The 12421-nt window shown below is 41.8% G+C and overlaps 1 protein-coding gene across 6 annotated transcripts in view; it reads left to right on the top strand.

The window, feature by feature from the left end:
• Positions 1-5974: 5974 nt before the first annotated feature.
• AADAT (aminoadipate aminotransferase) overlaps positions 5975-12421 on the top strand; it is a 32018-nt gene continuing 25571 nt past the window's right edge. For 3 of the 6 annotated variants that reach the window (XM_019828714.3, XM_003984863.5, XR_006596592.1), the window contains exons 1-4: positions 6339-6585; positions 7274-7442; positions 8444-8576; positions 12261-12335. In XM_019828714.3, coding sequence (XP_019684273.2) covers positions 6519-6585; positions 7274-7442; positions 8444-8576; positions 12261-12335 — 444 coding nt within the window. In that variant the 5' untranslated portion in view covers positions 6339-6518. The other 3 variants (XM_023252669.1, XM_023252670.2, XM_023252671.2) reach the window with 3 other exon arrangements.

Below are 12421 nucleotides of genomic sequence, written 5' to 3' on the forward strand. Positions count from 1 at the left end.
CCCCCCCAAGAATAAATAAACATTAAAAAAAAAACTAACACTGATAAGAATCCTATGAGATGGGTAACATCTTAATGCAATTTACACTCTAGGTGACTTAGAAATAAAGAATTTGCCCAAGGACACACAGAGTGCAAGTGGTAAAGTCTAATAGTCCCTTGGCCATATTCACTGAACTATATTACCTCCCATCCTTTTAAAAAGGCTGCAGCCATAGGCTTCTATTTTGGATATAAATAAGTATGATCCTGTTGGACCCAAACCTCCTGAAGACAACAAATATAAGTTCTGCACAAAATGCAAAAGGGAAGGAAGGAAGGAAGGAAGGAAGGAAGGAAGGAAGGAAGGAAGGAAGGTCAGAGGAAAGGAGAGGAAAGGAAAGAAGAGAAATGGAAACAAAGAAAACCTGGAGTCTCCAGAGTAAACAAAAGCCTGCAGAATCTGGAGGGAATCTATACTTGTAATAAGAGATTCCTATTTTTACAACTTCCAGCACAAGAACAGGCCAAAATGAACACCTCATGGGGCAGCTAGCTCCAGGGAGAAAACTGCAGTCTCTCTGGTCTAAAGAACAAAAGGACAGAGTTCAGAGCAACCACAGGCACTGAAAAGTGAAGGGCAAAATCCCAGAAAAGAGAGCTTGAGAGACGGCGTCCCAAATTCTGTGTATAAGTCTGTGTATTCTCTGCCCAAGTCCCTGACTGATCCTTGAACCACGCAGCATGCACGTACAGAAAATACCTCAGAGCAGCCCAGCTAAAGATAAAAGAGCTGAACTGAGTTTTTAACTGCTGCCCAAGAGATAGAAATTATACTCTGATGTGAACCAATTTAATTGCCTGCTGAAACAAAAAAAACCTCAATGCTTTTAGAGGACTATACCAGAATTCACAGTCTTTACAGCATAACAGTCACATGCCAAGATAAATTTGAAAGTATTCAGTTTATTAAGGACCAGACAAATGTGACTTCATCTCAGGAAAAAAGATGAAGGAAATTAACTCTGAGATGACCCAGACATTTCAATTAGCAGACAAGGATTTGAGAGCAACTATTGTAACAATGATAAACCAACTGCTACTGCTTTCCTTGGCCTTAGAATGTTCCAGGAAAACATGTTTACAATGATGAAAAATATAGTTGATTTCAACAGAAAAATAGAAACTTTTTAAGGGACCAAATGGAAATTATAAAACTGAAAAACACAATATCTGAAATTAAAAAGGCAGCTTTGCAGGTACAACTTTCTTCCTCGGAAGAGTTCTTTCTCTTTTTATATAAAATAATCTTTTGTTTAGTCTCTCCAATAACTAACCTTACCTATCTAACTACTCGGTTCCTCCTGTCTTGAGTGTTCAGGGCCTGATTCTAGCATTTATGACTCGTATAATCTCTATGACTTGATTCCTGACTTAATTTTATGCCACTACCCTAATTAATACTTTTGTCTAATTTGACCTAACCGTGCATCACATCTGCAGTAGTTTTAAAACATGCCCATGGGGTACCTGACTGGCTCAGTTGGTAGATCATGTGACTCTTGATCTCGGGGTTGTAAATTCGAGCCCCATGTTGGGTGTAAAGATTATTTAAAAGTAAAATCTTGGGGCGCCTGGGTGGCGCAGTCGGTTAAGCGTCCGACTTCAGCCAGGTCACGATCTCGCAGTCCGTGAGTTCGAGCCCCACGTCGGGCTCTGGGCTGATGGCTCGGAGCCTGGAGCCTGTTTCCGATTCTGTGTCTCCCTCTCTCTCTGCCCCTCCCCCATTCATGCTCTGTCTCTCTCTGTCCCAAAAATAAATAAACATTGAAAAAAAATTTTTTAAAGTAAAATCTTTTTTAAAAAGTCCAAATTTCATGACATTCCTTCCTCCAAAATGTGGACCTTGATTCCCCTCCCCTCGAGAGTGGACTGGACTTAACCATTTCTAATAAAAAGAATATATCAAAAGTGGCAGTGTGATTTCCAAGATAAGGTCATAGAAGGCATTGAAGCCTCTTCCTTTCTTTCTTGGGTCATTCAACCTGAGGGAAGCCACATCATTAAGGCATTCAAACAACTCTATGGAGAGGTACACATGGAAAGCAACTCAGTTCTACCAATAGCCAGCAAGAGGTCTTCTGCCAATAGTCATGTGTTATGGGTTAAATTGTGTCCCTCTCTCCCAAAAGATAAGTTGGAGTCTTAACCCCCAGTACCTAAAAATCTGGCCTTATCTGTAGATAACTCTATAGAGTTTTTACAGAGGTAATCAAGTTACAACAAAGTCATTAAAGGTAGACTAAATCCAGTATGACTGGTGTCCTTATGAAAAAGGGAAATGTGGACACAGAGACATGCACACAGGGAGAATGCCAAGTGGAAATGAAATCAGAGATCAGGATGAAGCAGGTACAAGCCACAGAAGATCAAAGACTGCCAGCAAACCACCAAAACCTAGGAGAGAGGCATGGAATAGATTCTCCCTCACAGCTGTCTGAAAGAACCACTCTGCCAACACTTTGATCTTGCACTTCTAGCCCCCAAGACCAGAGACAACACAATTCGGTTGCTCTAAATCACCCAGTTTGTGGCACTTTGTTACAACAGCAGCCCCAGGAAACTAACACATCATGTGAATGAACCACTTTAGAAGCAGATTATCTAGTCCTAGGGACAAGCTTTCAGATTACTGCAGCCTTAACCATTGATCTTGACCTCCGCTTCCTGAGACAACCCTAGTCAGAACTGAGACAGCCAAGTTGCTACTGAATTCCTGACCCACAGAAATTATAAGATAACTGTTTGACATTTTAACTACTGTTATGGACTAAATTGTGTCCTCCACCCTATATTCATATGTTAAAGCCCTAACCCCAAAGTGACTGTATTTGGAGACAGAGCCTTTACAGAGGTAATTAAGGTTCAATGAGATTGTTAGGATGGCACTCTAATCCAAGATGACTGTTGTCCTTGTAAGAAGAGGAAGAAATACAAGGGATGGCCACACACAAAGAAAAGGCCATGTGAAGACACAGTCAGAAGGCCACCATCTGCAAGCCATGGAGAGGGGCCTCAAGAGAAACCAAACCTGCTGACATCTTGACCCAGACTTCTTGCCTCCAGAACTAGAGAAAACAATTTTCTGTTGTTTAAGCCACTTGGTCTGTGGTATTTTGTTATGGCAGCCCCAGAAGAATAATGCAGCTGCTAAAATTTGGGGATAACTTGTCCCACAAGAATGGTTTACAAGATACTTTCCCACACCAGCCCCCTAAACACACACATTTTCCATCTCCATTCACCACCCAAAATGGTCCCAACAGTCTAGCCCCAAAGTACACAAATTAGAAATGTCAGCAGTATTTTTTTGAACAGATTTGATGTTCTGAAACTCCATTCTCTCACAGATTGTGGAAAAGGCCCTGTGATAAATCCATCAAGTGACAAGCAATTCTCACCTTTAAGTGAAAATAGTAAAGGATGACAATTAGCCTGTGCATGACCCTGTTCGATTTTAGACTACGACCATGACCAAGATCATAATAGAACTTTGAGAAGAAAAGAAGCTTATAATCCTAACCCAATGGAGAACTTCGGTCCATTGGAAATAACCACTACCTTCTCTCCGCCTCTCTTAGTAGCTTGGCCCTCTGCTGTGGATGTTGAATTATATGAAACTGTTAACCCCTCAACCAACAAACACTTGCTCTTCCAGACCAGTGACTTGTCTCCATTAGATTTTTTAATTTATTACAGTTCCTAGCACAGAGCAAGCACTCAATAAATGTTTACAGAATGACTGGACCCAGAACTGCCCCCCCCCCTTTAATTCTACTGGAGGCAGTCCTATGCCAAGACTGTAAAAAGGCAGCACTGAGCTGTGAACCTTGCTCATTCATCTTATCCCCTCAGGGGAACTCCTTCTGCTGCAGCTCCTGACAAATTCAAAGTCTGGTCTGTTTGATTTCTCTGGCAATTTTTAGCTTCTTATTGGCAGGTAACCTCTCTCGAATTTAACTCTTGCCTGTCCCTTTACCATCACAGTGACCATTTTCTGCCTCACATTTTCTGAACACAACCCTAAGGGCCCGTGCATTCCATTAGCCCTCCTCGTGGGCCAATTCTCAGCCTTCATACCTGGCCTAAATCTTTACCCCACTTATAATCAATCAGCACCCTTAACCATCCTACCTATTCAACTCCAGGGCTGAAAACCTGAATCTTATGACTTGATGGCTTTAAGTCTCTTTAGTTTGGGTTCCTGGAATTGTGTTCTACTGACTGGTAAGGGGGGAGGAGGGATTAGTTCTGCATTATTTTTAATGCGTATATAATAAATATTATAAGAGCCACAGATGTGTGCATGAATGTGGTTGCAAAAGCTAATCTTTTCAATGTTTCCTTGGCCCCAAACTCCAAACTCCTTTCACCCTTTCCCACTATCAAAGGGAAGTTTAGGTTTGTGTTAAGTGTCAGAGGTGACCACACTTATTGGAGGCAAAAAAGAAGCTGGAGTATCCAGTAATATCAATATTTTTAGTTATATTTCATAATTAACCCTGACCTATACTTTTAGATGTATTTAGAGGTTCTTGAGCTAATTTCTGGAAACATTCAGGGGAAACTCTTTTTAAAATACACCATCTCAAGGAAGATCCTTAATGCATTCATGAATGAACTAAGGACACAATTTGCCTTAAAAAGTTCCCAAGCAGTTTCTCCAGCCAAAAACTTTGGAGGCTGAGTACTTAAGTAAAAACACTGTAACTATTCATAATAACAGCTAATATTTGGGACGCATGGGTGGCTCAGTTGGTTAAACAGTGTGGTCTTGATTTTGGCTCTGGTCATGATCTCATCGTTCAGGAGATCAAGCCCCTCACAAGTCTCTGCTTTGACAGTGCATCCCCCAAAAAACCCAGCTAACATTTATTGAGTGTTTTTACAATATGCAGGCTAATGTGTTCATGTGCTTAATAGGGATGCTCGCATTTAATCCTGCCAACCGCCCCATGACAAAACTTAAGCACAAAAGAGTAACTTGTCCAAAGATACCCAGCTGGTAAATCATCAAGTGGGATTTAAACGACTTGAAGTTTCTGAATCCAGAACTCCACTGCCTCTTGGGTTTCTAGCAGCTTTACTAATAACATTCCCTTCTGGTATTTAGCTGTTGGCATAAAGTATTTCACTGGGTTATCTCATCCTTTTGTTGCCAGGACCTGGATAAGGATAGAAGTGTCTCTTGGACCAATTTATTCACGTCTAGAAGAGAGCCCTTTGACCAGTGTGTCAACACTTATCCAGGAAGTACTCAATGTTTACTGAATGAATGAAGCCAGTTTGGAATTTGTTAAAAATAAATGACTCTTTTATAGCCATTTAAGAATTTAAAAAAGAGGGGCAGTCTCAAAATCGTCTCTCATTAAATGCTCACTCACATGGAAAACTGTGCATTCCATTTTGGTGATTCGGGAAGGTGAAATCACAGAGATAACTGGGGGTGGAGCGGGGGCAGTGGAAGGTGGGGAGGATTATTCTGTAAGAAAAGAGGACAGAGTGCTAGACCCAAAGAGATAAATCTAAATCCTAAATCTAAACTAAGTCCATAATGAATGGTCAGAAAATCCAAGGGGAGGGAAAGACACCAAACTTCGAGGAGACCCTCGAAATACGTTTCAACATTCCACCTTCACTCTCAAATGTTCACATCTGAAAGTTACGTTGGAAATCACCTGGGTCGCCTTGGTGACTTCCCGAGATGGTGCCGATACTTATATAATGAAAGGTCATTATGAAACGCAACAGCGTCCAGGGGCATGAAACGCGCCAGCTGCTCTGCCAGAGAAGGCCAGCCAGGTAACCACCAGCGCAGAAATGTGGGGTGCGTACCAGGCCCAACGCAGTTTAGGAAGCCCGCTGCAATGGATCAAAGCAGCCACCAGATGGTACTCCAGGCTTAGGATCGGGGTGGACTTCCGGCCCTCCCCACCTCCCCCTTCACCCCCACCAGCCCCTCAGCAAGCTCCCAGGAGGGCGTCCAGGCCAACCCTGCCCCTGTCTTGCGGCGACTCCCAGCTACGAGGTCAAGAGTCGGGCTCCCTCTGAATGGACTCAGGCACTGGCCCAGGGGTGCAAGTGCCTCGCGACAGGCCGTTACCCCGCCCGCCCCGCGCAGAGGGCGCTGACCCCAGGCGGGCCGGCGCGCGCGGCGGGCGGCCATAGGCTGCGGCGCTGGGCGGGAGGGGGCGAGGCAGGCCCGGGCGAGGTGGGACCTGCCCCGGCCCCCGCGGTGAGCGGCCAGAGCGCGTGGGGCCCGGGCCCGGGACACGCAGCGGAGCCTGGATTGCGGTGCGCTGGGCCAGTCTGCTACCCGGCCCAGGCCCGTTAGGGACCCAGACGCTGAGCGCAGTCCCCAGCCGGGGAGTTTCAGCGGCGGGGGGACGACCCAGGTGGCGTTTCCGGAGTTGGGAGGCACTACCTGACGCGGCTATTTTGTTTTTCTAGTTTTCAGCTACCGAAGGTTGGATATCGGACATGAATTACTCACGGTTCCTCACGGCCACGAGCGCAGCGAGAAAGCCTTCTGCCATCCGAATCATGAGTGAGTCCTGGGCTGGCGCCTCTGCTCCGGGGCGGGGGGGGGCTGCTGCAGAGCCACTAACGGTGGTGCCTAGGGTCCGCTCCAATTGCACCCTTTCATTAAACTGTGAAAGCCTCTGTGAGCCAGGCTCTGCGTGCAAACCTGAAGCAGGCACAGACTTTGTTTTCGGAGAACTCGTGCTGGAACGGAAGGCACCGAATTGGTTATCTCTGCTCCAGTGTAGCAATAGAGAGAGAGGCACAGGCTGTTGTGGGACACGTCCGTGCAAGAGGGAGGGTGTGCTGTCTAGAAAGGCTCTTGCCGGCAACATGAGTAGATGTTGGTTTGGCACAATGTGCAGGTGTGTGCGGAGTTGGAGGGTCTGGTAAATTGGAGAGAAAGGAGTGAGCCTCGAAGCTTGACAGTCCGGTAGGCGCTAAATGGAGGAGGGTTTTCTGTTATCATGGCCCATTGCTTACCTTCCTGATCCCTCCGCCTTCTTAGTTGGACATCTCCAGTCTTTAGTTCCTCCACCAGTGAGGCCGGTCCAGAAGAAGTTATTTTATGTGCTTATTTTCGACTAGCATTCTATCACTAGAAATTGTTCAACTTTACAGTTTTATGGACTATAATGCAATACATCGAGCTATCTCTGTTTATGAAAATCTTCACTGAAAGTGTTTCTTCTTCTCTTCCAAACTTATCATAGCTGAGACATTGAGCAGGGCACCGAAATCGGTCATCTCCTTGGCTACTGGATCACCAAACCCCAACACCTTCCCTTTTAAGACTGCTGTTATCACCGTAGACAATGGAGAGCCCATCCAGTTTAATGAAGAGATGATGAAGAGAGCACTTCAGTATTCTCAGAGTGCTGGGTAGCTATCAATAGATAACATAATTTTGTTGGTTTACTTTCATGAGTAATATTCCAAGGCCCATTGATAAAGTGCTGTGCCTTTTTTAACTGGGTATTCAACAGGTAGGAAGGTTTGGGGTAGAGTTTCCAAAGAATAATTAAGAGTAACAGATGCATTGAATGCTTAACACCCCCTCCGTGACTGCTCCTTGACTTTAAATGATGGGGAGACTCAGAGAAGGCTTCTAAGAGGAAGTACTATTGGAGACGAAACTGAAAAAAAAAAAAAAAGAGAGAGAGACAGAGAGGGAGAACTAGAGGAAGAAACCAGGTGGGATAAAGGAGGAAAAGGACAATCCAGGAAGAAGCAATTTTAAGTCTGGGGGTAATTTTGTAATAATTAGATTCCCTTAATAGTTGCAGACACCTATGCAGATACTTAGCCCTCAATGCAGAGGTCTTTAATTTCTTAAAACAAAGTTGGAACATACACTTTATGATTTTTCTTAGCTGGTCTTCTTCCAATGATAAAGAGTAATTTATATAGTGTCTACAAATTATACTTCATTAAATTTTCTTTGTTCTGTGATTAAAAAGGACACTTAAATATAGCACATTATGTAAACATGAATTATGTGTAATAGACACATAGGCTTTTCTTTCCATGATACAAAGAACTTGAGATTGAACTTCTAGGTAGCCTATGGAAAATTTCCTAGGATAACAAAGAATTGATGATGCAGTGAGTGCTCTAGTGTAAAAGAGACCAGGCTTTGGAATAAGAAAGATGGAGATTCATATCTTAGCTCATTTAATGTAAGCTGACTAACTTTATGTGAATTTCTTAATCTCAGTCTGTTACCTTCTACTATAAATAGGGATATTAATATTAGCAAAAAGCATTTGAAGATTTTTAAATTGAATGTATAAAGTGCATAATATAAAGCTACCATCTAATTCTTATCTACTATTATTACAATTTTTAATACCATAAATTTGAAAATACATTTTATGCTGTAGAATCCCCGAGCTGTTGTCCTGGCTAAAACAGTTACAAGTAAAATTGCATAATCCTCCCACCATCAATTATCCAACCAGCCAAGGAAAAATGGACTTATGTGTAACATCTGGCAGCCAAGACGGCCTTTGTAAGGTAAGACTGAAAGGAAAGGGAACCCCACATTAAGAATCATATTTATGTTCAGGGCGCCTGGGTGGCTTCAGCTCAGTCATGATCTTGCAGTTTGTGGGTTCGAGCCCCACATCAGGCCCTGTGCTGACAGCTCAGAGCCTGGAGCCTGCTTCAGATTCTGTGTCTCCCTCTCTCTCTGCCCCTCGCCCACTCTCACTCTGTCTCTCTCTCTCAAAAATAAATATAATGTTTCTTTAATGTTAAGAAAAAAAATTTTTTTTAAAAGAAATATGTTCATAAATACACTCCTCTCTCCTAACCACAAGAGGATCATGTTTTATGAGTTACTGGTAGTCTATCTTTACCTAGAACTTTAAACATGGAATTTAAAGACATTCACTAACCTGGTTTTTCTTCAGTGTAGATCATGTGGTTAATAACCCATAGCTAGGAGTCATTAAAACAAGATTCCCATGAAGGGAATACTCAACTCCTACCAGAAGCTTAGTGAGCACTGCTTAATTCATTTGGCTCAGACTCAGGTTACATTTTGATTTATGTAGTTATGAAATTTCAATATGATTTTTAAATTCTTTAGAGGGGATATCCTGATAGTCCTGAAGTGAAATGTAAATATTTTGCATGGCTGCTTATATAATCATCTGTGTTCACAACTGCTTACATCTGGACTTCTTGAATATGTGCTTCCCTAGATCTCTATGTATGTCTGTCTCTGACTTATTTCTGGGTTAGTTCTCATGTTATCTCTCTCTCTGTGTGTCTCTCTTTCTCAGTTATTCCATCTGCCTCTCTCCTGGGTTATAGGAAATCTATAACCACCATTGGGGGGTTTTCATAATAAAGAGACTGTACCTATGGTTCTCGATTTCATCTGTTTTTTTTTTTCTTTTCTTTTTCATGAATAATTAGTCCTAAAGATTCTCTACATTCAGTCTTCATATCTAGATTAAAAAGTGCTCTTACTTATCTTAAACCATAGTAGCTTTGTTTTTCTTCTTATGAAAATGTGAAAGCTGTAATCTAGTTAGCTTTAATGAATTTAAAAAAAAATTTTTTTAACATTTATTTATTTTCAAGAGACAGAGAGCAAGGGGGGAGGGGCAGAGAGACAGGGAGACACAGAATCCAAAGCAGGCTCCAGGCTCTGATCTGTCACCGCAGAGCCGGATGTGAGGCTCAAACCCACTAACTGTGGGATCATGACCTGAGCTGAAGATGGATGCCCAACCAACTGAGCCACCCAGGCGCCTCAGCTTTAATGAATTTTAATTAAATTATTATTACAGCATGATGTATTGAAGTAATAAGAATATAATTTTTCCTCCCTATTTTTTTATTTAATTGGGGGAAAAGGAAGATTAGCTACCGTTTGAGTGTTTGCTTGAAGAGAAACAATTGTGATTCCATAGACTAATATGAAAAAAGGTCTTTTCAGTTAAATTCTTAGGAAGGTATACTATGAACCTTTTTTTTCCCAGAAAGATGCTCAAGACAATTTCTTTATCTGTCACAATATCCATCATATCAAAGGAAGATAGCATAGATGGTCAAATACATCAATAACTCACTCATTTACACACACGTTATTATAGAGGCCTTAGTGGGAATCTGGTTTACTATTCCTTCCACTTTGTTCTCCAAGATAGATATCATTTTAGTCACCTGTGTCTCTGTCTGCATCTATTAAACAGTGCCACCAGATAATAAACAGCCTTCTTTTCATTTAGGTTATTTGATATCCTCATGTCCCCTAATGGACATAGAAAATGTATATAATTAGGTTTTCATTTGACCTATTGACAATGGACATGCCACCCAAGTAATTTGTTTAGTCCTAGGATGTCCTGTAAAGCTGAATCACTTGGAAACTTTCTGGAGGTGGATACTGTTTGTCATATAAGGCCAAAACCTCATAAGGAAAAAGGAAAGAGAACATCCTGGGCAAAATCAGGAAACAAAAGTCAAATTGTCTATCTCAGTTGATAATGGCCATACTGTTTGTCATGAGATATAGGTTTAAGATGAGGAAGGAGAGGCTTGAACCAAGGATTGTGACACACCACAAGGAAAGAAAAGATGATTCCACAAGTTATGTAAGATTTAGTCATAAAAGACCCCCTTTGATTTAGGCTAGAAGTATCTGTTGTCTAGGTCATATTGTCTGCAAAATCTCCTAAAATTTGTCAAGCCTGTCTTACCTGACCTCTAAATATCCTTTAACATTGTTGATTTTCCCATCCTTTCTGAAACACTCTTCTCTGATTCTCTCAACACCTCACTGGCCCAATTGTCCTGCCTTCTTTGCAGTGTCCCCTTCTACATATCCATCATTTATTAGACTTCAAGGCTCAGTCCTCAAACCTCTTCTCCCCTCAGTCCATATACTTTCCCTGGGTACCTCCATTTACACTCTTGTGCTCATCATAGCTAGTAACTTACACATTCCTTCCAAATCCATGTTATCCATCTGTCCACTTGGAACTGTGACAGAATGTTTCAAAGGCATCTCAAACCAGAACATACTCATCACCTTGTCCCCCAGAGATGGACAACTTTGTGGTTCTGTTTATCAGTGAATAGCATCACTCCCTCCAGGAGTCAGTCTTCAGGGTTCCCCTTCCTCATTCTTCTATAATCCATAATTGTGTTCTCTTGGCATGGATTTTCTAAATACCTCTTCAGTTTTCCTCTCCAATTCCATTGTCACTGTTGGTCAGGCTATATCTGCATCTTTCTCCAGAACTACAGCAAAAACGTTCCAGAGAATCCCAAAATTTCCCAAACTTTCCACATGTGTTCTCACTCATCTTTTATTCTTTCATATTGTTGCCAGAAATATCTTCCCAATATGCATATCTGATAATGTGACTCCTCCTTCCCAGCCTCTACCTAAAATTCTTACTGGCCTCATGTGGCTTGAATGCCAACATGGTATTTCTCTGCCTACTTCTATCAGATCTCACGCCATCTTCCCCTTTACGTCCCACTTTAAGCCACAGAATTCTTTCAGTTTCTCAAAATGTACCTATTGTAATCCCCTATACCATCTCATCACTTCCTCAAGGAAGCCTTCCCTGAATGCCTGGAATTCCCGGATTGTCCAAGTCCTCTTTCAGTGAGCCCTTATAGCATTGTGCATCTATAGTTCATAGAACTCACCATTGTTTTTAAGTATACATTTATTTAGTTATTTGATTAGCATCTAGCTTTCCCATTGGACTAGTACCTCCGTGAGGATAAGAACCTTGTTGCTCTGCTCATCATTTTGTCTCCATACCATACGCCGTGTTGGCTTAGAGTAAATATTTAGTATATTTTCAAAGAAGGAATAAAAGGAATAAATGAATTTTAGAGTCAAGCTAGTTATCTTACCCTAAAACAGAGGTTGGAAAACTATGCATAGCTTGAAAAGCCAAATCTAGGCTTCATCTGACTTTATGAATAGAGTTTTGTTGGAACTCAGCCACACCTATTGGTTTACGTATTGTCTTTGGCTGCTTTCTCACTATAGAGGCAGAGATAAATAGTTGTAATGGAGATATTATGGCCCACAAAATATGTACCATCCTGCACTTTACAGAAAATTTGCCAAATCCTACTGTAGAATCCTAATGAGCTCAAAAAAAAAGGGGCTCTAAGAATTGAAACAATACTATCCAACCTAACCTATGCTTCTTTTGTTAGGTGTTTGAAATGATCATTAATCCTGGAGATAATGTCCTCCTTAATGAACCTGTTTACTCAGGAACACTTCAAGCTGTGAGTACACATTTTTATAAAAGGCAACTCTCTTTCTTATAATACATAAGAAGAAAACATTGTACCTTTAGAATTATCTGTCCACT

The sequence above is a fragment of the Felis catus genome, chromosome B1 (genome assembly GCF_018350175.1).
Source record: "Felis catus isolate Fca126 chromosome B1, F.catus_Fca126_mat1.0, whole genome shotgun sequence".
In the NCBI taxonomy this organism is placed as follows: domain Eukaryota; kingdom Metazoa; phylum Chordata; class Mammalia; order Carnivora; family Felidae; genus Felis; species Felis catus.